General features: G+C 42.7%; 1 protein-coding gene across 2 annotated transcripts in view; it reads right to left on the bottom strand.

The window, feature by feature from the left end:
• Positions 1-26,740, bottom strand: part of polr3g (polymerase (RNA) III (DNA directed) polypeptide G) — a 33,764-nt gene extending 7,024 nt beyond the window's left edge. The window contains exons 1-5 of one of the 2 annotated variants that reach the window (XM_067982829.1): positions 26,700-26,740; positions 26,110-26,243; positions 20,974-21,103; positions 17,820-17,879; positions 12,820-12,876 (exon numbers count right to left, since the gene is read on the bottom strand). In XM_067982829.1, coding sequence (XP_067838930.1) covers positions 12,820-12,876; positions 17,820-17,879; positions 20,974-21,103; positions 26,110-26,229 — 367 coding nt within the window. In that variant the 5' untranslated portion in view covers positions 26,230-26,243; positions 26,700-26,740. Of the gene's footprint in view, positions 1-12,819; positions 12,877-17,819; positions 17,880-20,973; positions 21,104-26,109; positions 26,244-26,699 lie in introns of those variants that run through there. The other variant, XM_067982830.1, reaches the window with a different exon arrangement.
• Between the last annotated feature and the right edge of the window lie 425 nt (positions 26,741-27,165).

Raw genomic sequence — 27,165 nt, 5'->3', positions numbered from 1 at the left:
TCAAAAACTTACCTCAGATTAGTTAATGCAAAATTAAATGGATGGCAGCACAATGCACTGGACTACAAATACATTGTGCCACAAAATGGTGGGACATAGCTTTGTCCCCATGATCTTCTATTCCAAGCCCCTGGATTCAACTGATCCACTGTATAGAGTACTGCTCCACGGGTTGGGGCAAAAGGAAAAGGGAGTGTCATGTCAGCCACTCTGCACATGTTATTGACGGTTTACAGTACCATTAACATACTGTGAATGAGGTTTGGATGCATACTGACCCAAGGGTATCAATATAACTAAGGACTCAGTCACCAGTCTGACTCCCAACTGCACTGAAGCCAAGAAGATTGAGGCCATGAAATAGTTTCACACCGCATATAGTACAACTGCAGCCTGTTGCAAAGTGAAGTTTAATAAGCACCTCATCGGTCCAACTGAACTGAACATTGCTGAACTTAATGCAAGGCAGAACCAGCGATGTAATTTGGGTCATCTAGCAGTACATTACATCCTGCAGATACTGGTATGTGTAGTATAACAGCATCCTTAGGGCAATGCTGGTAGAGACCAGAGAGTAGATTGCCTACCACTGTATATGGAAAATAATAGAAAAGCAAGGGAAGGAATGTTTCAAAAATCTAAAGCATACATTGTTCAATGTGACAAAATTTCTTATTAATATAAAAGAGACTTGAAAAGACAGGTTTGGTGCTTGGTTCAAAAAATCATTAAAAACTGTTTAAAAAGGAACAGACTAGAATCCTGCTACACTATCCATTCATGTATAAAAGGAAAGACATACTAGAGTAAATTTCCCAAGTTTCTGCTCCCATCGTGGAGCTAAGATGAGAAAATGGGTCGCCTAAAAGACAATTCTATGACCTGTATTCCTGACAAACAAGGCTCCTTCTATTCCAATCACTGGTTTGTTAGTAAGTAAGAATAAAATATTTTGTGCATTAATAAGGTTTATTGATGTTAATAAAATTCATCTTTACATATATTTTCATTAGCTACGTTTGCAGTAACAAGTTGGTTGAAACACCTCATTTTAAATTAATTAATTGGTTTTCTTTCCAGGTCTGATATTTTGATATGAAACAGATTACAAAATATAAAGTTTCCAGGATAGCAGCAACATTTTGGATTAAAAATGCATTAAGAGTAATGCATTAAGAGCTGGATTCTACTGATTTACCAACACATTATATAATTAATTCACTGGATTAAGTTAACTCACCCATACATTATTAAATGAATTCACTGGATTCCATGAGATCCCTTCGTGACTTAAGTGTTTGTGGTGCAGCAGAGGTAGAGCAGGTGAGCGATGCAATCTGGGTTAGCAATGGGGAGACCCAATCTGGATGAGCAGTGAGAAGTAGGAAGCGAGACTGGTGGTCAGCAGTGACTGGGCCAGAGGTCTGATCTCATATTTATGATGTAAACATTTTTTTAAAATGAAAATGGGAACAGAGGCTAGGCCTACCTCTGTGTAAGCATGGTGGCTATAAGGTTGTTTGTCGTGTGTGGATGTGCAGGCTCTGAAGTTCCATCTAGTGGGCAAGCTAGATCTGTTGCCACGACTGGGACCTTGACAACTAACTACACACTTTACAATAGGCAATCCTATTGAGGGGACATCTATAGGCATGACAGGGAGTGGTGACAGCCAACTATTGATATGATGTGGAGATGCCGGTGATGGACTGGGGTTGACAATTGTAAACAATTTTACAACACCAAGTTATAGTCCAGCAATATAATTTTAAATTCACAAGCTTTCGGAGGCTTCCTCCTTCCTCAGGTGAACGAAATGAAATCCTCGAAATGAAATCGCATTTATAATTCACAGAACAATGCTTGGTGATTACAGACAGTTTTTTCAACTGCCCGTTGCCAAGGCAATCAGTGTGCAGACAGACAGGTGTTACCTGCAAGGTCTCAGAATATACTGTTGAAAAAACTGTCTGTAATCACCAAGCATTGTTCTGTGAATTATAAATGCGATTTCATTTCGAGGATTTCATTTCGTTCACCTGAGGAAGGAGGAAGCCTCCGAAAGCTTGTGAATTTAAAATAAAATTGCTGGATTATAACTTGGTGTTGTAAAATTGTTTACAACTATTGATATGTTAACACTGGAAAACCCCAGAGGAGAGGTTTATCCGTCTCTAAAATGGAGCATACGATATACATACCAATTTTAATATATTAGGAACAGGAGTAGGCCATTCAGCCCCTTGAGCCTGTTCTGCCATTCAGTTAGATCATGGCTAATCATAGAATCATAGAAGTTACAACATGGAAACAGGCCCTTCGGCCCAACATGTCCATGTCGCCCAGTTTATACCACTAAGCTAGTCCCAATTGCCTGCACTTGGCCCATATCCCTCTATACCCATCTTACCCATGTAACTGTCCAAATGCTTTTTAAAAGACAAAATTGTACCCGCCTGTACTACTGCCTCTGGCAGCTCGTTCCAGACACTCACCACCCTTTGAGTGAAAAAATTGCCCCTCTGGACCCTTTTGTATCTCTCCCCTCTCACCTTAAATCTATGCCCCCTCGTTATAGACTCCCCTACCTTTGGGAAAAGATTTTGACTATCTACCTTATCTATGCCCCTCATTATTTTATAGACTTCTATAAGATCACCCCTTAACCTCCTACTCTCCAGGGAAAAAAGTCCCAGTCTGTCTAACCTCTCCCTGTAAGTCAAACCATCAAGTCCCGGTAGCATCCTAGTAAATCTTTTCTGCACTCTTTCTAGTTTAATAGTATCCTTTCCATAATAGGGTGACCAGAACTGTACACAGTACTCCAAGTGTGGCCTCACCAATGCCCTGTACAACTTCAACAAGACATCCCAACTCCTGTATTCAATGTTCTGACCAATGAAACCAAGCATGCCGAATGCCTTCTTCACCACCCTATCCACCTGTGACTCCACTTTCAAGGAGCTATGAATCTGTACTCCTAGATCTCTGTTCTATAACTCTCCCCAACGCCCTACCATTAACGGAGTAGGTCCTGGCCCGATTCAATCTACCAAAATGCATCACCTCACATTTATCTAAATTAAACTCCATCTGCCATTCATCGGCCCACTGGCCCAATTGATCAAGATCCCGTTGCAATCCCAGATAACCTTCTTCACTGTCCACAATGCCACCAATCTTGGTGTCATCTGCAAACTTACTAACCATGCCTCCTAAATTCTCATCCAAATCATTAATATAAATAACAAATAACAGCGGACCCAGCACCGATCCCTGAGGCACACCGCTGGACACAGGCATCCAGTTTGAAAAACAACCCTCGACAACCACCCTCTGTCTTCTGTCGTCAAGCCAATTTTGTATCCAATTGGCTACCTCACCTTGGATCCCATGAGATTTAACCTTATGTAACAACCTACCATGCGGTACCTTGTCAAATGCTTTGCTGAAGTCCATGTAGACCACGTCTACTGCACAGCCCTCATCTATCTTCTTGGTTACCCCTTCAAAAAACTCAATCAAATTCGTGAGACATGATTTTCCTCTCACAAAACCATGCTGACTGTTCCTAATTAGTCCCTGCCTCTCCAAATGCCTGTAGATCCTGTCCCTCAGAATACCCTCTAACAACTTACCCACTACAGATGTCAGGCTCACTGGTCTGTAGTTCCCAGGCTTTTCCCTGCCGCCCTTCTTAAACAAAGGCACAACATTTGCTACCCTCCAATCTTCAGGCACCTCACCTGTAGCGGTGGATGATTCAAATATCTCTGCTAGGGGACCCGCAATTTCCTCCCTAACCTCCCATAACGTCCTGGGATACATTTCATCAGGTCCCGGAGATTTATCTACCTTGATGCGCGTTAAGACTTCCAGCACCTCCCTCTCTGTAATATGTACACTCCTCAAGACATCACTATTTATTTCCCCAAGTTCCCTAACATCCATGCCTTTCTCAACCGTAAATACCGATGTGAAATATTCATTCAGGATCTCACCCATCTCTTGTGGTTCCGCACATAGATGACCTTGTTGATCCTTAAGAGGCCCTACTCTCTCCCTAGTTACTCTTTTGCCCTTTATGTATTTGTAGAAGCTCTTTGGATTCTCCTTTGCCTGATCTGCCAAAGCAATCTCATATCCCCTTTTTGCCCTCCTGATTTCTCTCTTAACTCTACTCCGGCAATCTCTATACTCTTCAGGGGATCCACTTGATCCCAGCTGCCGATGCATGTCATATGCCTCCTTCTTCTTTTTGACTAGTGCCTCAATCTCCCGAGTCCTCCAAGGTTCCCTACTTCTACCAGCCTTGCCCTTCACTTTATAAGGAATGTGCTTACCCTGAACCCTGGTTAACACACTTTTGAAAGCCTCCCACTTACCAGACGTCCCTTTGCCTGCCAACAGACTCTCCCAATCAACTTCTGAAAGTTCCTGTCTAATACCATCAAAATTGGCCTTTCCCCAATTTAGAATTTTAACTTTTGGGCCAGACCTATCATTCTCCATAGCTATCTTAAAACTAATGGAATTATGATCACTTGTCCCAAAGTGATCCCTCACCAACACTTCTGTCACCTGCCCTTCCTTATTTCCCAAGAGGAGGTCAAGTTTTGCCCCCTCTCTAGTCGGGCCATCCACATACTGAATGAGAAATTCCTCCTGAATACACTCAACAAATTTCTCTCCATCCAAGCCCCTAATGCTATGGCTGTCCCAGTCAATGTTGGGAAAGTTAAAGTCCCCTACTATTACCACCCTATTTTTCTTGCAGCTGTCTGTAATCTCCTTACATATTTGCTCCTCAATTTCCCGTTGACTAGTAGGGGGTCTGTAGTACAATCCTATCAAAGTGATCTCTCCCTTCTTATTTTTCAGTTCTACCCATATAGACTCAGTGGGCGAACCCTCGGATATATCCCCTCTCACTACTGCCGTGATGTTCTCCCTAATCAAGAACGCAACTCCCCCTCCTCTCTTACCTCCTGCTCTATCTTTCCTATAGCATCTGTACCCTGGAACATTGAGCTGCCAGTCCTGCCCCTCCCTTATCCATGTTTCAGTAATGTTCTTATCCCAGTCCCATGTACCCATCCATGCCCTGAGTTCATCTGCCTTGCCCATCAGACTTCTTGCATTGAAATAAATGCAGTTTAATCTAGACTTCCCTTGGTCTTTGCCCTGCTTTGTCAGACCATCTGTCCGGTCATGTTCTGTACACTCTCCCTTACTGCCTTTTGTTTCTGTCACCATTTTATTTCCCACTGACTTCCTGCATCGGTTCCCATCCCCCTGCCACATTAGTTTAAACCCTCCCCAACAGCACTGGCAAACACTCCCCCTAGGACATTGGTTCCAGTCCTGCCCAGATGCAGACCGTCCAATTTGTACTGGTCCCACCTCCCCCAGAACCGGTTCCAATGGCCCAGGAATTTGAATCCCTCCCTCTTGCACCATCTCTCAAGCCACGTATTCATCTTAGCTATCCTGTCATTCCTACTCTGACTTGCCCGTGGCACTGGTAGCAATCCTGAGATTACTACCTTTGAGGTCCTACTCTTTAGTTTAACTCCTAACTCCCTAAATTCAGCTTGTAGGACCTCATCCTGTTTTTTACCTATATCGTTGGTGCCTGTACTTCAATTCCATTTGCCTGCCTTGGTTCCGTAACCCTTAATATCTACCAATCTTAGTTTTGAAATTTTCAATTGACCTAGCCTCAACAGCTTTTTGGGGGAGGAGGGTACCAGATTTCCACTACTCTTTGTATGAAGAAATGCTTCCTGACATCACCCCTGAACAGCCTAGCTTTAATTTTATCATACCCACTTGTTCTGGATGACCCAACCAGGGGAAATTGTTTCTCTCTATTACCCTATCAACTCCTTTAATCATCTTTAAAACACCTCATTTAGATCATCTCTTAATCTTCTATACTCAAGGGAATACAAGCCTCGTCTATATAGCCTGTCCTCATAATTTAACCCTTTTAGCCTCAGTATCATTCTGGTGAATCTGTGCTGCACCCCCTCCAAGGCCAATATATCCTTCCTGAAGTGAGGTGCCCAGAACTGAATGCAGTCTAGTCAATCTCCTACGGCGTTGCGCACGGGGAGTCAAGATCAAGTGTAGTGAACCTGGGTTAGAGGGTAGGAGATAATTGGGTCGGGGGCACAGACGTAATTCAGTCCGTTCTTATTTTAATGTAATACTTTAATTTCATATTATTTATAGGTAAATAGCAAAACTTACAGCAATTTGGGAAGCAGACCTGGTTGGCACGTAGGTGACAGGGACACATCCTGGCCTTTTCAAAATGGAGGTTCTTCACTAGAACCCACAACACACTAGCAGGAATACTGCTGCAAATTATATATTAATTTATGAGAAGGTAGGTTCTAAGTTTTAGCAGTTTCAATTTGTTGGCTATGTATATCACTCTTTATCACAGTTGATTACATCAAACCTACATCTGAAAAGTTTGATCAAACCCTGAAATACAAGCTCTAAATTAATATAAATAATGAACATTGGTATCTTTTAAACTAGACTCATTTCAGTGGTAGGTTTTATACTAGAACTGATCAAAATATTTTAAACTTTAAGCAGACAACTTGCTATATCGTGCAATAAATGCTGGCCTCGCCAATGACGCCCACATCCCATGAACGAATATATAAAATTAATGCTGATGACTTGTGTGGAAAATAAAAAAATGTTTTGCATGGGTAACTCACTGACTTGAAAATAATATAAAATGCACTAAATTGGCTAGTTTCGACATTGTGAATGGAGTATGGAGCCCAGAATTGGCATCAGGTTTCAGCATAAATATAGGTTTTCAATTCTCAAATGCAGTCTCCAAGGCTCCTCACATTTCAGAAACTGTTTCCCAACCGAAATATTTTAAAACATGCAAATTAACCTTCAGGCAAACCACAGATGAGTTTTTTTTTTTGTCTGGGTGTGACTGGGCTGTTAGCACTAGAGAAAATATCTTGTCCTGTGTAGCATTTCCTGGTGCTTTAAAACACATCAACAGTTGACTTGATTACATCTACTGTGCAATACGTCAATCTTTAAACTTACAGATCTCAATTAGCTGAAAAATCAGCGTTGGCGGCAAGTTTTCAGTTAGAGGTCAATTTTTTCAATATGTGGCTCACCTTAGAAGAAATCTGGGTACTCAGGCAAAATGAACGCCGAGACAAAGGAGGAGAGATTAGAAGGGGCAACCAAAAGCTTGGTCAGAGCTGAGTTTTATAAAGCCTCAAAGGAGAGGGATAATGAGGGGCGGAGAGAACTCTACAATACGGGCTGACGCCACCAATAGTGGAATATGGGGGGGGGGGGGGGGGGAGGGAGGGGGGAGGGGAGGAGGAATGCAGAAGAGGCTAGTCAGAGGGAGAGGGTGATTACAGAAAGAAGGCCGAAGCAATGGAAGCATTCAAATGCAAGGATGAGAATTCTAAATTTGAGGTTTGGGGAACCAGGAATCAATGCATGTCAGCGAGAAGAGGAGATGGGCGAGCAGGATTTGGTAGAAATGGGCAATCTTTGTGATGGAGAGGATATGGGGTCAAATGCTCAGCTCAGAGTTAAGTGGGATAATGAGATTGCAAACAGTCTGATCAAGCCCGAGAGATAGTGGTCGGGGAGGGGAAATGGTAAAGGTTTGTGACAAGGGCTGAAGACGATGGCTTCAGTGTTCCCAAAGTTTAGCTGGTGGAAATTGTGGCTCACCCAGGACTGTATGTTAGACAAGCAAGCTAACAATGCCGAGGCAGTGGAGGGGTCAAGATTGCCGGTGGCGATGTTGAGCTGAATGTCATCAGAATATATGTGGAATATGACCCCACATCTGCGGATGATGTCACCAAGGGACAGCACGTAGACGAGGGAGAAGAAGGGACCAATGATAGACACTTCAGCAACTCCAGTGCCGACAGTACAGAAGTAGGAAGAGAAGCCATTGGTAGAGATGTTCTGGCTACAATCTGATAGATAAGAGATGGACCAAACGACAACAGCCCCGGAACTGGAGGGCGGAGAAGGGGTTGGAGAAGGATGATGTGGTCAACTGTGTCAAAGGATGCAGAAAGGTAGAGGAGGAAAAAAGCATCACGGCCAGTCACAGATAACGTAGTTCACGACTTTGGCTAGAGACAATTTAGTGAGGGGGGAGGGACGGAAACCTGTTTGGAGTTGCAGTAGAGATGAGATCAGATCAGATCTGGTAGGCAACGACACATTCAAGGACTTTGAAAAGGAAAGGGAGGTTTGAGATGGGGCAGTAGTTTGCAAGGACAGAGGGCTTGAGGATGGGTCTTTTGAGGAACGGAGGTAATGATGGGAGTTCTGAAAGGGAATGGGACAGTATCTGCAACAAAGGAACCATTTACTATATCAGCAAGCACAGAGTCTGTGAAGTTGGATGGTCAGCAGTTTAGTGGGCACAGGGTCAAGGAGCACAAGGTGGAGCTCAAGGACAACATGTGTTCAGAGAGGGCATGAGGAGAGATGGGAGAGAAAGAGAGGTTGAGGGCTATGGAGAGGTTTGGCTTGGTGGGCAAGGGTGAGAAGCAGTAGAGACAGCTGGTCTCTATCTTAGTCTAAGAGTTCCTTATATTTGTTGTTGGATATGAGGATGGAGAGGGCAGAGGAGAAAGGTTTATGGATGATCTTGAAGTAGTGGGCAGTTTTGGGCAGACAAGAGTGAAGTCCGGTAGAGCTTGACATGGTCTAGCCAGATCACACAATGAATGACTAAGCCAGTTCTGCACCAAAGCTCAAGTTTGCACCCCTTGAACTTGACGGAGTGAAGATGGGGGCCGTACTAGGAGGAGCAGGGACACAGTGAAGGTTTTCCTGGGAACAAGGATATCAAAGGTGGAGGTGAGGGAGTGGTTGTGTAAATCAACTGCTGCAGAGATATTGTGGCAAATGGAGGGCTAAAGGCTGAAAGCTAAGCCATTAGGAGTTTGAAAGGAACTTTGGGGGCAAAGCTTTTTCTCCCCCAGGACAGATGCAGAAGGAAGTAAAAAATAAACAACTTGCATGTATATAGTGCCTTTAACATAGTAAAATGTCCCAAGGCCATTAAGTAAGGTTGTAAGGAATCTTACAACACCAGGTTATAGTCCAACAGTTTTATTTGAAAATCACAAGCTTTCGGAGGCTTTCTCCTTCGTCAGGTGAGTGTCGAGATTCATTGAAAATACCGCATATAGTCATAGAACAATGCCTGGTGATTACAGATAATCTTTCCAACTGCCCGTTATCAAGGCCATCAAATGAATTGAATAGTGTTCAGACAGAGAACCTTAGATACCCAAGACAACTGAATATACAAACGGCCAGAACCAAAGATAGAGAGGGAGAGAGAGAGAGAAACATCCGAAAAGAAGAGAAAGAGAGAGAATGACCAGTTGTATTAAGAACAGATAACTTTTTTTTCCCCTGGTGGGGTTACGTGTAGCGCGACATGAACCCAAGATCCCGGTTGAGGCCGTCCTCATGGATGCGGAACTTGGCTATCAATTTCTGCTCGACGATTTTGCATTGTCTTGTGTCTCGAAGGCCGCCTTGGAGAACGCTTACCCGAAGATCAGTGGCTGAATGTCCTTGACTGCTGAAGTGTTCCCCAACTGGGAGGGAACCCTCCTGTCTGGCGATTGTTGCGCGGTGTCCGTTCATCCGTTGTCGCAGTGTCTGCATGGTCTCGCCAATGTACCATGCTCCAGGGCATCCTTTCCTGCAACGTATGGAGGTAGACAACGTTGGCTGAGTCACAGGAGTATGAACCATGTACCTGGTGGGTGGTGTCCTCTCGTGTGATGGTGGTATCTGTGTCGATGATCTGGCATGTCTTGCAGAGGTTGCCGTGGCAGGGTTGTGTGGTGTCGTGGACGCTGTTCTCCTGAAAGCTGGGTAATTTGCTGCGAACGATGGTCTGTTTGAGGTTGGGTGGCTGTTTGAAGGCGAGTAGTGGAGACGTGGGGATGGCCTTAGTGAGGTGTTCGTCGTCATCGATGACATGTTGAAGGCTGCGGAGAACATGGCGCAATTTCTCCGCTCCGGGGAAGTACTGGACGACGAAGGGTACTCTGTTGGTTGCGTCCCGTGTTAGTCTTCTGAGGAGGTCTATGCGATTTTTCGCTGTGGCCCGTTGGAACTGTCGATCGATGAATCGAGCGTCATATCCCGTTCTTACCAGGGCATCTTTCATAGTCCATTGCGTTCCTCCTCGTCTGAGCAGACCCTGTGTATTCCCAGGGCCTGTCCATAGGGGATGGCCTCTTTGACGTGGTTAGGGTGGAAGCTGGAAAAGTGGAGCATAGTGAGGTTGTCCGTGGGCTTGCGGTAGAGTGAGGTGCTGAGGTGCCCGTCTTTGATGGAGATTCGTGTGTCCAAGAAAGAAACCGATTCTGAGGAGTAGTCCATGGTGAGTTTGATGGTGGGATGGAACTTGTTGATGTTATTGTGTAGTCTCTTCAGTGATTCTTTGCCATAGGAAGAAAATGTCGTCGATGTATCTGGTGTATAGCGTTGGTTGGAGGTCGTGTGCAGTGAAGAAGTCTTGCTCGAACTTGTGCATGAAAATGTTGGTGTATTGGGGTGCGAATTTGGTCCCCATGGCTGTTCCGTGTGTTTGGGTAAAGAACTGGTTGTCGAAGGTGAAAGACATTGTGATCCAGGATGAAGCGGATGAGTTGTAGGATGGCGTCTGGAGATTGGCTGTTGTTGGTGTTGAGTACTGAGGCTGTTGCAGCGATGCTGTCATCGTGGGGGATACTGGTGTAGAGTGCCGAGACGTCCATCTGTCTGAACACTATTTAATTCATTTGATGGCCTTGATAACGGACAGTTGGAAAGATTATCTGTAATCACCAGGCATTGTTCTATGACTAGATAGGCGGTAATTTTCAATGAATCTCGACACTCACCTGACGAAGGAGAAAGCCTCCGAAAGCTTGTGATTTTCAAATAAAACTGTTGGACTTTAACCTGGTGTTGTAAGATTCCTTACATTTGTCCACCCCAGTCCATCACCGGCATCTCCACATCATTAAGTAAGGTTGGAAGTGGGTAGGAGGATGTGGGTTGTGAGGGATACATGTAAGCAGTTAGAGATATCCTTGCCAGTGATCAATACCATGGGAGTAGAGACCACGGGAGATGGAGCGTTGGCCATGAATATGAGTAGGAGTTTGTATGGAAAGAGAGAATTAGGGAATACAGGTGGCGGTGAATTCAGAGAGGGGACAAGTGTAGTGGAGATGGAAATTGAAATCACGGATGACAGGAGTCAGTGTAGAGGCTGAGGGAGGAAAGGAGGAAGGATATCTCAGAAATTCAGGTTGGGGCTGGGAGGCCCTTAGACAAAGATGATTTTAAAGGAGAAATGAGGGGGTGGAACAGGGTGAGGTGTTCAAAAAAGAGAGGACAAAGACAGCATTTAATTCTTGTTAAATAAAAATAAAGTTTCAAGTTTATATCAGTCGTATAGGATTAATATTGTACTTATAAAGCTACTTTTAGCATTTGGGTAATTTTGTACTGATATTAGGGTTTTTTCAGTGTCACAGTATGTGACCTGATTTTTAAAAAAAAAATCTGACCTGTCTTGACAGTGCTCCAAGACTTTAATGCTCAAAACTACTGTCCTTTTATGAATCTAGCATTATAAAAATGTAGCACTTGATAAATCTATTTTCGTTTACAGTTGATCTCCTACTCGAGCTAAAAAAACTTCCCAGAGTTCATTGCATCCTTCAGATAAAATACAAGCTTCTATTCCAACTTTCCCTTTCCAAAAAAAGAAAATAGGCCTAGATTTTCCTCAGGGAATCTTCCTATTTTCAGGTGGTCCCGGAACATATTTTGGAAAAAAAATGGATCGGGGAGGCCGACCACCCAATTCCCACCCTCCACTTCTTTGGCTGTTGCTTGTCTACCCTACCATGTGCAAATAACGACCTGGGGGGTGGAGGAAGAGAAAAATAGAGGTTAGATGGAGCAGCCAATTTCCCTTCACTACTGCCCTGGGCCACCTCCTAAAAATAATACCTTAGTTGGAAGAGACGTTGAGGCCTGCATGGAGGAGCTGCAGACCTGAAGGCCACAAGGGACCCAGGGCAAGCTGTAGGTAAGTTTGTTTGGTGTTCTTAAATTATATAGTGACTTTTTTTTAAAAAAAGAACTGCTCAGATTTGAATAGTATGGGTTGTAAAAGTGTATAAATACCCAAGAATTTTTGCTCAATCATTACTTGGAGGCAAAGAAAATGTTTGTAGTTTTACCTACTTGGCAGCCTTAGTTGTGGTCAGTTGCTTCCCTCAGACTACGTCAATTTGGCACAGTCCATGATACAGCATGGACTGTTCAGGGAATGAACTCTTTGAGCCAAGTGGCTTTTACTCATTCCAATGCATATGGGCCTATATTTTCCATCCAGAGTCAACAAATAGAAAATATAAATGATCTTAAAATGTGGTAAATAGAATATACAATGCAGAACACTGGAAGACACAGAATGCTCTTCAGCAGCTGTATATCCTTCATCTTCAGTACAACCCCACACTTTTGCAAAATGTGTGTCACAAGGCAGATACTGAAATCAGCAGAGTCAGTATGAAGATTATTGTACTATTTATGCTCTGCTTTCCTAGAAATTTGAGAGATCGAAGATACATTAAGACCAGGGCACCTAAACTGGACACAACAGAAAACATTTGTGGAATTTAGTTAAGTTCTATTTGTATAACAAAGTTTTTATTTTCACACACCAAATGTGATAAAACAAATCATACTTACTTGTTTTTTTTAAGATTTTGATTCTTGGCTTTAGCTCCCTTGGAAGTCTTCTCCAATCTAAACATTTAAGTTTTTTTTTAAAATTAACATATAGGTCACTAAAATCCACAGTATTTTAAACTTATTTTCCAATTAACAAACCCGAGTAAAATAGCCATTGTTCAGGTCGCCACCAAAGTTGAAAAGAACAGAAGATGAGGGGGAAAAAAAAATAAAGCGGTTTGGGTTTTAAAAACCTGTAGATTGTAGGAGGTAGGGTGTTCCGCAGTTCAACATAGCATTCCCTGATATAAAACAGTGCCGGCGACTAGTGCAACCTTCAAGACTTCTTTTTGGAGTTGTGGAAAAGGAAATCTGGTATGTGCTCAGAGGAATTAACTAATGCCTTATTATTTTTCAATGCTACATAATTTAAGCCTTAAAGTACACAGGGCTAAATTTACCATCCATCTAGGCCTAAGTAACCTCAAAAACATGATAAGGTATTAATCTATCTGAGAAAATGTAGTAGAGATTCTAGCTGGAATGTGCGTAATTGCATTTTTTATTCCCACACTCCTCAATTAGATGGATTAAAAAAAAGGGTCAAACCCAAGCGCTCAGCTAATGCACAGCAGACTGATAAATAATCCTGGAGGGAACATACCAACACCTAATCCTTGGCCTCCACCCCGCTTTCAAAAAAAAATTCTCTCGGTATACGAAGCGATGTATGACAATCAGGCCAAGCGCAATACAGTTGCTAATGAATTTCTAACCACTGACGGCTCCAATTCTCAAAACCTTCATAGTGGGCTAGTTTAAATCTCTCCTCGAAAAGAATACCATGATTTAAATAACAGTGAATCAAAAGCAAAATACTGCGGATGCTGGAAATCTGAAATAAAAACAGATGATGCTGGAAATACTCAGCAAGTGAGGCTGCATCTGTGGAGAAAGATACAGAGATAACATTTCAGGTCTATGACCTTTCGTCAGAACTGGAAGAAGTTAAAGATTGAACAGTTTTTAAGCAAGTACAAAGCCAGGGAAAGGGGAGGGCGGAAGAAGAGGAAACGGAGTGGAGGGGAGGAAAGAACAAAAGGGAAAGTCTGAGATAGGGTGGAGGGCAGGATTGATTAAATGATGAAAGGGATGATGGTCCAAGGCAAGGAGGATGGTAATGGGACCGGAAACAAAAGATGGATCTAGAGGAGCTGTAAATGGCAACAGCAGAACCATTACCAGCACCTGCTATCTGTGATGACTGTATCGGTGCCGTTTCCTGCTCTCGCCCCGAACTGGAATATTTAATCAGTTTTACTTCCAATTTCTACTCATTCCTCGCCTTCACGTGGTCTATCTCCGACTCTTCCCTTCCTCGTCTTCTCTATTTCCATTTCTGGGGATAGACTTTCAACCAATATTTACTATAAGCCCACCGACTACCACAGCTACCTTGATTACACTTCCTTCCTGTAGGGATTCTATTCCATTCTCCCAGTTTCTCCATCTCATCTGTTCTGACGATGCCACCTTCCACACCAGTGCTTCCAATATATGTCTTCTTTTATGCATCAGTAAATCTACTGTATGAAAGAACTTGGACAACACACTGCTTCTATGAGGCTGAAACATTGCTATGCTGCTGCCTAGAATGGACTGTTAAGGATAGGAGGTATGCAGAAAAGGATCTGGGTTTAGAGTTTTGCTGCTGCAGTAGTTCCTTTTAAAGAAATTAGTTTGAACTCAAAGGGTTTCAAGGTTTTATTTGTTCCCCTCTTCCCTCCCCCCCCCCAACCAAAGAAGATTTTATTTTCCTTTATTAATTCCCTGTTTAATGTTTACGTGGACAATCTTCTACATTTTCCCCTACAGACTTAGGGCTTGTATTAAATTTTAAATGTAGGCTACATCAAGAGAGGAAGGTAGGAGGGATGTCTATTGGACATTGTGGTAAAAACAATCAAAGCATTGAGAGTGTTTAACTATATAAATGTAAACAATTTTACAACACCAAGTTATAGTCCAGCAATTTTATTTTAAATTCACAAGCTTTCGGAGGCTACCTCCTTCCTCAGGTGAACGATGTGGAAATGAAATCCTCGAAATGAAGTCGCATTTATAATTCACAGAACAATGCTTGGTGAGTACAGACAGTTTTTTCAACTGCCCGTTGCCAAGGCAATCAGTGTGCAGACAGACAGGTGTTACCTGCCAGGTCTCACAGAATATACAAATCACCAAAAAAAAACAACAAACAAAAAAAAAGAGATAGAGAGGTAGAAACATAGAAAAGACAGCAACTGACCCGTTATATTAAAAACAGATAACATTTGTTCGCTGGTGGGGTAACGTGTAGCGTGACATGAACCCAAGATCCCGGTTGAGGCCGTCCTCATGGGTGCGGAACTTGGCAATCAATTTCTGCTCGACGATTTTGCGTTGTCGTGTGTCTCGAAGGCCGCCTTGGAGTATGCTTACCCGAAGGTCGGTGGCTGAATGTCCTTGACTGCTGAAGTGTTCCCCGACTGGGAGGGAACCCTCCTGTTTGGCGATTGTTGCGCGGTGTCCGTTCATCCGTTGTCGCAGTGTCTGCATGGTCTCGCCAATGTACCATGCTCTGGGGCATCCTTTCCTGCAACGTATGAGGTAGACAACGTTGGCCGAGTCACAGGAGTATGAACCATGCACCTGGTGGGTGGTGTCCTCTCGTGTGATGGCGGTATCTGTGTCGATGATCTGGCATGTCTTGCAGAGGTTACCGCGGCAGGGTTGTGTGGCGTCGTGGACGCTGTTCTCTTGAAAGCTAGGTAATTTGCTGCGAACGATTGTCTGTTTGAGGTTGGGTGGCTGTTTAAAGGCGAGTAGTGGAGGTGTGGGGATGGCCATAGCGAGGTGTTCGTCGTCATTGATGACATGTTGAAGGCTGCGGAGAACATGGCGTAGTTTCTCCGCTCCGGGGAAGTACTGGACGACAAAGGGTACTCTGTTGGTTGCGTCCCGTGTTAGTCTCCTGAGGAGGTCTATGCGATTTTTTGCTGTGGCCCGTCGGAACTGTCGATCGACAGTTGCTGTCTTTTCTATGTTTCTACCTCTCTATCTCTGTTTTTTTTTGTTTGTTGTTTTTTTTTTGGTGATTTGTATATTCTGTGAGACCTGGCAGGTAACACCTGTCTGTCTGCACACTGATTGCCTTGGCAACGGGCAGTTGAAAAAACTGTCTGTACTCACCAAGCATTGTTCTGTGAATTATAAATGCGACTTCATTTCGAGGATTTCATTTCCACATCGTTCACCTGAGGAAGGAGGTAGCCTCCGAAAGCTTGTGAATTTAAAATAAAATTGCTGGACTATAACTTGGTGTTGTAAAATTGTTTACAATTGTCAACCCCAGTCCATCACCGGCATCTCCACATCATATATAAATGTAAGTTGTTAATGTAGGAAAATATCCAAAAGTACTTCACAGAGGCATGATCATAAAAATGGACATGGAGGAAATAATTGGGGAGGGGTAAACATAAGCTTGGTCAAAGAGGTGGGTTGAATGAGGTGGACAGGCACAGGGGTTTAGGGGCAATTCCAGAACATTGTACCTAGACAGCTAAAGCCACAGCCACTAATGATGGGGTGAAGGGGGGATGGTGGGTGTATGAGGCCAGAGTCAGAGTAATAGTCAGTTTGGAGGTGGGGGGGGTGGGTGCTGTAAGGCTGGAGGAGGTCGCAGAGAGGGGGAGGGAGAGACCATGAAGGGATTTAAACGTGGCAATGAGAATTTTAAATTGGAGGTGCTGAGATTCCACAAGCCAAGGTAGTCAGTGAGGACGGGGTTCATGGGCAGGCCTGAATTCTGGTGGGAAAGATACAGGCAGCAGAGTTTTGAATGAGCTGAAGTTTACAAAGGGTGGAGGATGGGAGCCTGGCCAGCAGGCCATTGGAGTAGTCGAGTCTGGAGGTTACAAAGGCCTGGATAAGGGTTTCAACAGTGGATGGGCTGAGGTAGGCAATGTTACATGGGTGCAAGTAGGCAGTCTTTGTGATGGAGAGGATAGGGGGGTCAAAAACTCAGCTCGGGGCAAAAAGGGAACAGAGGCTGTGAATTGTCTAGTTCACCGCAAGACATTGGTCATGAAGGGTACTGGAGTAAACCTGTAATATGTTCATCTTGTACACAAAGTGAATCATGAATCAACAAGTGGTTAATTTTTTTTGATTCATCAAGCCGAAATCCAACAGTAGCCTAAAGAAGTCTCTGACGTAAACCCCTTTCATTATTTCTGACGCTACTGCATTTCCCACAGTACTGCCCACAGATTCTAAGCCACGGTCAGGTTAGATTGTCTAACTCGGCTATATGCCCTCCCTCTCCATGAGGAGAAGCTTACTGGTGTGCATTCCCACATTTACTGTCTCTGCTGCTGTTGCTTTGTTTCTCTCTCTCTCCATTTGACAGATAAAAGATCACCAGTTCATATTCTACCACTATATCTTAATGGGTCATGTCACATGGTGCAAAAACAGTTATATCCCTGGAAACACTCGAGAGGTGGGTAGACTCTAAATGGTTGACAAAGAGTAGGGCTTACAGCATTAAAACTGATGTTTATCATTGGTGTAAGTCCAGCAGGTATTGGGTTATAAACATTTGTGCATGTTATTTTTACTGTATAAATTGAAATCTGCCAAATCGTCCCTAGCCTCCCACCCACCCTTTTACTGGTCAGAATGTTTAAAACTGACCAATGGAAGTACACAGTATTACTATCACATGATTACTATCAGTCAATTAGATTTTCTAGAAAAGTGACACACACAACTTGACTAAAGATGCTCAAAAGTGATGTTCAAAACAGATAGATTATACAAGGCAATACAAATAAAGTACAACACAATGTACATTAGATATAGAGTAATACAAACATGCAGTTAATTCAATGGGTCACTTGGGGAGGGAGGGGGGGGGGAAGAGAAGAGCAGGAAATACATTAATATGCACTAATAAATTAATTTGTAGTTACCTGGTGTCCAAATCTTTTTGCAATCTTTGTCTTGATACTTGTGTGCATATCTTTCAACATCTAAATGAAAGAAATATCTTTAAAAGTAGCATTATTTGATTTACATTTTCAAATCTGCTTCACTGTACAACTTCACAATTGCATCATTTATAGTTACATTCAACTTTTTAGTAGTCACAATTTTTTAGAATTTGATCTACTCTTCATCCTATATTACCTCACTTTTGTGTTGCAATATGAAACACAAATCCATTTATATAATTTCCAACTATTTTACTAAATTACGATGGTGCTCAAATATTTTCAGTGATCCAGCTCTGCAGTGTAAAAAGACCATTGTGTTTCTGCAACTTGCTTCAGTTGTCACCTAGTGGCTAAACTGAAATAAACAGAATAAAACTACAAAACATGACTAAGAATGAAGGGCGAACCTCTTTTTCAACACAATGGGTGAAGAAAATTAAATTTACCCTTGGGAGGAGTTATTTTTTAAAATCAACATCTTGCCCTGATGTATTTTATCCAATTTAGAACCACAAATCAGGCTCTCCCCTCCGCCCCCTCCTTTTAAAAAGGTACTAACTCATGTTGAGGTACTGTTCCATATGCTGGGTGTCCTCCAATACTTTATCCAAGCAGGCATTCTTCATGTGTGAGCCTAGACAGTGAACATTGGCAGACTATTCAACCGGGAAAAACAAGCATCACAGTTGAATCTGATTGTGTCTTCATCCAACATCCACATATATGAATTTTCAAGCAGGGGATAGCTGGACAGCAAGCAGGCTTATTCTCCCCTAAGGGCATGAAGGCCAAGTGTAGAATAAATGGTGCCCCTCAACTGAGATCAGTTAACTTGGCACAGACTGCTAGTTGAACTTGAAAAAGAGAGATTATGTCTGGTGCGGCACTGATTTATCACAGAACACAGACTGCTTGTTCTGTGATAAATCACCTGCATACAGGATGCAGATCAACAGGATAGTAACACAAAACTTGTACTATTTAAACTCAGCTTTATGACCTTGCTGATCTATTTCACTTGAGTTCTTAAGATTAGATGCAAATGGTATTTCAGTATCCTGTTGTTCCATAGCAGCTTTGAGCATCAGTCTGTGCACTTTTTCTGACCCTGGTCAAAATCTAAAAAGGTTGCGAGGATTTTTTTTTTGGAAACACTGTGCTTTGCCAATTTCTTAAATCTCTCAATGTTATTCAAATTATTTTGTAATGTAAAGTACCACATTAAAATAGTCAAATGTAAAATACCTATAACAAAGTCAAAATGAAGTATTAAATTTTATAGCCCCATCCCCATTTCACAGATGGATCAATTCCCTACTAAACCCACTTCTCTACACCCTATCTTCAGACTTGACCTCAAATTCTGCCCCTGGTGTGCTGCCAGTGCACAGGTACTTTGCACAGTACACTTCGCATTGCCAGGTTGCAGAGGGAATCGTTCCAGAATTTGTGCTGCCCCTATCAGCATACGAATGGTGCACTGCCAGTGCACTTTGCTCAGATGTAAGGGGGAGGAGGAAGCACAATTTCTGGAGAAGTGCTGAGGTGCTGCACCTCAAGGTGCACTGGCCTTTTCTGTAGGGCACAAAGAAGATGATTTGAAATACACCTTTGGTGAAAGTGTTGGAAAATGACTACGAAGTCTGACAATCCTCAGGGTGCAGGCAAGAATGGTGTCTTTACCGAGAGTGCCTTGAAGGAGGTGCAGGCGAGGAGACGTGCCATCTTTGGGTGCGATGGCCATCCTCCTCACCAACATGCAACCAGGTTTGAACAGAGTGCAATCTTTGAAGTTAAGATAAAGAAGAAAGACCCTCAACGTTTGCCAAGATACAAGTCTTCTCCTTATCCATTTGTACTGATCTGCAATGCCGTGCCTGTAACACATATAACCTTTCACCTTTATGCACAACTGAAATACGCGCACTCTTAACTTTACACACCCCTTTCACCACTGATGGATAGGCCCATTAAAGGGGCAGGCTCATCTAGAAATGTTTTTTTAAAAAATTCATTCTCTGGATGTGGGCGTCGCTGGCAAGGCCATCATTTATTGCCCATTCTTAGTTGCTCTAAACTGAGTTGCTTTCTAGCCCACTTCATAAGGCGTTTCAGAGTCAGCAATGTTAGTGTGGGACTGGAGTCACGTAGGTCAAATCAGGTAAGGATGGCAGGTTTTCTTCCCTAAAAAGGACTTTAGTGAATCATTTGGGTTTTTACGACAATCCGATAGCTTTACCTTCACTTTTAAAAAAAATTGATATCAGATTTCTAGTTCCAGATTTTTAAAAAACTAAATGCAAATTCTCAAACTGACATGGTGGGAATTGAACTCACATTATCTGGATGATTTGTCCAAGCATCTGAATTACTAGTCCAGTAACATAACCAGTACGCTACCGTTGCCCTAATTTTTCTACATGTTGCTGCTCAAAGGGTAGTGAATGTCCACATCTTGTGCCTCATTTGTGGCCCCTTCCTCTGGTCCATTTCCTCCATCTCAAAAAGAGCTGGTGGGATTCCTTAAGGGATTCCCATGGTGTGGGTCAAGTTGCCTTGGATGTTTTGGGGTGGGGAAGTCAAGTTCCAAAAAAATTATCTCCAAACAGCTACTCCACTCCACATTAGAAAGAAATACAGAAATTCCAAGACTCTCACAAATCAAAAAAAGCCAAAAATAAACTCGAAGAATGGGTTCACCTTTAAGATTTTCAAGGGTTGCTGCACTGGCTGCACAGCCCTCTGCTCCACCTTCATTTGGTGCACTGGAATGGCACTATGCCAATGGCACAAAGTTGCACAATTTTTGGATACCCCTCATATACCTATTTTAACGAAGCTTGTGCCAAGGAGTAGTGCAAGTCGCTTCTGCCTCCAGCACAGATCCAATGCAAAACCAAGGACAGGCAGACATGAAAAACTAGACTTTCCTCTCTTTCTGCACCATGCCTGTGGCATAAGGAAGTGTAATACGTTCGTGTGGAACATAAACATCGGCATAGACCGGTTGGCCTGCTTCTATGCTATAATTTCTGTGTAATTTCACGCCTAATATTCCAAGCCGATAAAGCTCTGCAGCTAAGGAGGCTTTGCCTACATGTGTATTTATTTGCAGCATACTATTTCTTACCTTTCTTTACATGAGCAGCTTCAATGTAGTAAGGCAGTTTCTTGCAGGCTCCCCTTAACTCCTGCTTCAAGGCTAGAATGTAGTTTACATCTTCCCCTGTATTCAAGGGGACAGGCTTAAATTCTGTGGGCTACAGATTGGTAATGTAGGTTATCATATAGTACAAGTACATTAGACAATAAGATCACTAACATAGCTGAAACCAGATAAACACATACTTGATCCAAACATAATTTTCCATTGTACCAAATCAGATTCTATTCACTCCAACTCAGAATTCCTAAACAAGTTTTTTTTTAAAACTCTTTGCTCACTAAATAATTTACTGCCAAATCTTAATCTGGATCCCATCTGTTGAGGGTACAAATTCTTTTATTTTTCCAGAATATTGAAATGTGTTCAGGAGAACTTTCTTGACCAGTACGTTTCCGGCCCAACGAGATCTGGTTCTGGGAAATGAGATGGGCCAAGTGGAGCAAGTTTCAGCGGGGGAACATTTAGGGAACAGCAATCATAGTATCATAAGGTTTAGATTAGCTATGGAAAAGGACAAGGATCACTCTAAAGTAAAAATACTCAATTTCAATGGGATGAGAATGGATCTGGCCAGGGTAAACTGGAATCAAAGATTGGCAGGTAAAATTGTAAATGAACAATGGGCAGCCTTTAAAAAGGAGATGGGTTTGGGTACAGTCTAGGTACATTTCCACGACGGAGAAAGGTAGGGAAACTAAAACCAGAGCTCCCTGGATGACAAAAGAGATAGAGAATAAGATGAAGCAGAAAAAAAAAAGGGGTGTACGACAGATGTCTGGTTGATAATACAAATGAGAACCAAGCTGAATATAGAAAGTTCAGAGGGGAGGCCTTAAAAGGAAATAAGAGGGGCAAAGAGAAAGTATGAGAATAGACTGGCAGCTAACATAAAAGGGAATCCAAAATTCTTCGATAGGCATGTAAACAGGTGGTAATAGGAGGGGTGGGACCAAAAAGGAGATCAACGCATAGAGGCAGAGGGCATGGCTGAGGTACTAAATGAGTACTTTGCATCTGTTTTTACCAAGGAAGAAGATGCTGCCAGAGTCTCAGTAAAGGAAGAGGAAGATGGGCTAAAAATTGATTAAAAAGAGGTACTAGAAAGGCTAGCTGTGCTTAAAGTAGATAAGTCACCCAGTCCGGATGGGATGCATCCTAGGTTGCTGAGAGAAGCAAGGGTGGAAATTGCAGAAGTACTGGCCATAATCTTCCAATCATCCTTAGACAACAAGGTGGTGCCAGAGGACTGGAGAATTGCAAATGTTACACCCTTGTTCAAAAAAGGGCGTAAGGATAAACCCAGCAACTACAGGCCAGTCAGTTTAACCTCGGTAGTGGGGAAACTTTTAGAAACGATAATCTGGGATAAAATTGTCACTTGGACAAGTGTGGATTAATAAAGGAAAGCAAGCATGGATTTGTTAAAGGCAAATCGTGTTTAACCAACTTGATTGAGTTTTTTGATGAGGTAACAGAGAGGGTAGATGAGGGCAATGCAGTTGATGTGGTGTATATGGACTTTCAAAAAGGTGTTTGATAAAGTGCCAAATAGGCAAGTCATCAAAGTTGAAACTCATGGAATAAAGTGGCAGTGGCAGCATGGATACGAAATTGACTAAGTAATAGGAAACAGAGAGTAGTGGTGAACTGTTGTTTTTCAGGCTGGAGGGAGGTATACAGTAGTATTCCCCAGGGTCGGTACTAGGATAACTGCTTTTTTTTAATATACATTAATGACTTGGATTTGGGTCCAATTGTAAGACCTGACTTATAAAGGTGCACTGTAGTAGGATAGTATGCCCTGCTTTGCCACTTCTTATGTACTGAATATAGCTGCACTGCAGGGTATACACTAGAGACCCACCCTTTCCCCATAGGAGGAGGCAGCGAGGGGCGGGGAGAGAATCAGAGCAAAGGTTTGTTACTGGGCTGCTCAAGCATCTAGTGAGCTCATCAAGAGCAGCACAGGTAAACCCAAGACTCTGGTTGCGTGACCTTTCTGTTGCAATTGGGTTGTGAAAGGGGAGACCAAAATAAAAAGGAGAAAATATATAGAATCATATAATGGTTGCAGCTCTAAGGAGAGCAACCCCAGCTTCTCCAGTCTATGCACATAACTGAAGTCCCTCATCCCTGGAATCATTCTAGTAAATCTCTTCTGCATCATCTCTAAGGCCTTCACATCCTTTCTAAAGTGCAGTGCCCTGAACTGGACACAATACTCCAGTTGTGGCTGAACCAGTGTTTTATAAAGGTTCATCATAACCTCCTTGTGTTTGTACTCTAGTCCTCTCTTTATAAAGCCCAGGATCCCATATGGTTTTTTAAACCGCTTTCTCAACCTGCCTGCCACCTTCAAATATTTGTGCACATATACCCCCAGATCTCTCTGTTCCTGCACCCCTTTTCAGAAGACATAGAAATGTTTCTTAAAAATTTACAAGTAGTAACAAAACTTGTAATCTACCTTTGGACTATTCAATTAGATTTTAGTCAACTAGACTATAGGTGAAGGCAGAGCTTTCCCTTCTTAGACCCTATCTTCTTGAGGAATGTTGAAGCCTAATCATGGCTGCAAAGAACCTAGAATTGGAGATAGACAGGCTGAAAGAAGCTCGATAAAGTGTCCACCTTGCCTACATCCTCCTGACAATGCTTTCCAATATCCGATTCCCAAACAGCAACATGGAAGCTGCATTCAGCAATCTGTGGGCCAATACCATCAGATTTATGGATTCTCAAAACTGTATAATTTGGAGACCAGCTTCAGTTGATGCAGGGGATGAGTGTAAAGAAGACAATTGGATTATAATGAAATCATTTTCCTTCATTTTTCCAACGGAAGCATCTTTCATACACAACACATCCAGCTCGCCCATCCTGTTGCTTTTTCTTTGGGTTCTAACCCTTTATGTACATAGTTCCACATTTTTTTTGTATTATTTCAATTAAATGCATATAAGAGGGTAAGAAACAGATATGAATATGATGTGTATAGTTAATGCCATTCTATTCACAGTTAGACATCTATGACTACCCTTTTGTTTCTTTTATTTTCTATTTATTCACATGTTCTGAGTGTCTTGGTTGCAGATATAGATGCACATATAATACAAATTAAGATTTCTTTTGTTTCACATGAAGAAAAACATACTTTGGAGAAGCACTTTAAATGACACAAGAAGGTCACAAGTGAAACAACATGCAATCAAGAATGCCTTAAGGGTCGCCACATCTCCCTGATGGTCTAGTGTAGCATTAAGCCTTACAGCCCAGAAGGCCCACGGTTTGATTCCCGATCAGTGCAGAGTTAGCTAATCTCAACCAAGTCAACAGTTAGCATGCTACAATTGGGTTCAGCAACCTGAGTTTGGGGGGTGCGGGTAAGTCAGCCAGGGATCCTGCTCTTGATCATTATTAAGTGATCCCCTCCAGGAAGTACACTTGTGTTAATGCCAGGCAGGAACAGAAGTGGGATTGGTACACATTGTTTAGCCTTACATGTGGAAGGCACCAGAGAGCTGTCAGCACCCATGGAACTGTACAACAGTATGAATCAACACTTTTGGTAGGGGAGGAAAATTTGGAAGGGGCAGGAAAGAGTCACCTCACACAGCTCTCCCACTGCTGTTAGATTTTATTGCATTATATGTGGAAGATGCTTCTACTCAGAGAATGAAGATGACACTACAACTTAGGCAATTTATCTTTTCATGATGAACTAGTGGCCAATAACATCAGACATGAACCAGCGGGTTCATCAGGGTTCACCTGTACTAAGCTTCTAAACTAACAAATTATTTTAATTAGTGGAAAGATTTGTGTGGCCATTTCTATAAAGTGCAGCAAAACAGTCACATTGCAAATTTTAAACAGTAAAAAGGTTGCATAGCTTTACACGAATGTTCTTGAGCACCAAGTTACATCGAGTCTACAGCACAGAAACAGGCCATTCGGCCCAACTGGTCTACGCCGGCAATTATGCTCCACATGAGCCTCCTCCCTCCCTACTTCATCTAATCCTATCAGCATATCCTTTTATTCCTTTCTCCCTCATGTGCTTATCTGGCTTCCCCTTAAATGCATCTATGCTATTTGTCTCAACTACTCCTTGTGGCAGCACATTCCACATTCTTACCGTTCTTTGGATAAAGACGTTTCTCTTGAATTCCATATTGGATTTATTAGTGACTATCTTATACTGATGACCTCTAGTTTTGAACTCCCTCACAAATGGAAACACTTCTCGACATCTACCCTATCAAACCCTTTCATAATCTTAAAAGACCTCTATCAGGTCACCCCTCAGCCTTTTCTGAAAACTAACTGCAGTACCACCCACTGGCCAAACAAAAAATGCACTGCATCTGATTTATATGTTGCAGTGTGAACTTTTGCAACATGGTCTTTACATTTAAATCTGTCTTTATTACATAATCATTATAAGAAATTAAATATCATGCTAACAGTCAAATCGTTTCACCCTCCTTTTCAAAAAATACTGAAGCACCTTAGAAGATCTCTTAAATGAAGAGACTGTTGGAGGTTCAAGAAGGCGTCTCATCACCACCTTCTCAAGGGCAATTAGGGATGGGCAATAAATGCCAGCCTTGCCAGCGACACCCACATCCCATGAACGAATATAAAAAAAAGTAAAATTCAACATCCGCAGGAGCGCAAAACGGGTGGTAGCGAATCGGCCACCCGTCATACACCCAGGTCGACTTTCCTAACCATTGAATTTTACCCTCAATGACTCCAACAGATGGCCCAAAAGTTTAAAAGGGTCTTTTATGTGATTTATTTTGCTGTTACAGTGCCATTGGACCAAACGTCGAATATAAAGAGTTCAGGGAACATTGACATCCATTTTGTTATTCCTAAGAAGTTTTATGAAGTATATAAAGCTGGTCCTATTCGAACTATAAAGGTCACGCACATGTTTTCCCTTTAAAGGGAAATGAGTCAGAAGAGCTGTTCATAACCGTGGTGCAGCGACAGAGTGACTCGATGCCGGTTACATCATTGCACTGTATGAATTGCCCAACACTATACCTGGAGCGACACTGCCCCTTTAAAAAAAAAGCTACTCACACTTACCGGAAATAAAGGGAGTGGTTGGCATCCAGTATCAGGTAAAGCTTCGCCTCGGGAAAAGCCGATAGCTTCGATATTAAAAGTGAATTGCCCTCGTCCTCGGCCACGTCCTCCTCCAGCCATTGCGACTGAAATCCCTACACAAAACCAACAGTGTAAAATAAACACCGGGGGGGATCTGCATAGTAACAAACTGACAAGGCTTCTGTACGAGGCGCACACTTGTCTTCTTAATCTCAAGACATACTGTTTGCATCAGATTATGTGCCTCTCACAACTAGCTGCGTGCGGACACGACTGCTGCAGGATCTGAAGCACCACAGTGGCCACGCCTCAATCACAAGTGCACTTTGCCACTTTATATAAATATTTATGTTAAGTTCTAAGCGCACTCTGCTCAAACCGTTTTATATTTCTAGCAATCCCCCAAGCGAACTTGAAGATCTCAGAACGGATTGGCTAACTGCCTCTACACGCTGGAGTTTGCACCTAGAATTAAATCAGCAGCACAATGATGGCACTAGGCTCATCCTGCCGCCGGTACGCGTTTTCTATATTTAACGGTTATCTTACAGATATTTTCCGACTCTCACCCTCACTATCTCACATGTGCTTCCCGCACGCAGACTCGTCAGCTACCGGAACTGCTCAGCCCAGGAGCACGCATGCACCACTTCTGGTCGATCCACGTACAAGGCGATGTGGCAAAAGTCATAGAATCATAGAAGTTACAACATGGAAACAGGCCCTTCGGCCCAACATGTCCATGTCGCCCAGTTTATACCACTAAGCTAGTCCCAATTGCCTGCACTTGGCCCATATCCCTCTATACCCATCTTACCCATGTAACTGTCCAAATGCTTTTTAAAAGACAAAATTGTACCCGCCTCTAATACTGCCTCTGGCAGCTCGTTCCAGACACTCACCACCCTTTGAGTGAAAAAATTGCCCCTCTGGACCCTTTTGTATCTCTCCCCTCTCACCTTAAATCTATGCCCCCTCGTTATAGACTCCCCTACCTTTGGGAAAAGATTTTGACTATCTACCTTATCTATGCCC

The sequence above is a fragment of the Heptranchias perlo genome, chromosome 4, assembly GCF_035084215.1.
Source record: "Heptranchias perlo isolate sHepPer1 chromosome 4, sHepPer1.hap1, whole genome shotgun sequence".
Classification (NCBI taxonomy): domain Eukaryota; kingdom Metazoa; phylum Chordata; class Chondrichthyes; order Hexanchiformes; family Hexanchidae; genus Heptranchias; species Heptranchias perlo.
Note: the sequence above shows the minus strand (reverse complement) of the source record. Positions and strands in the feature narration are given on the sequence as shown.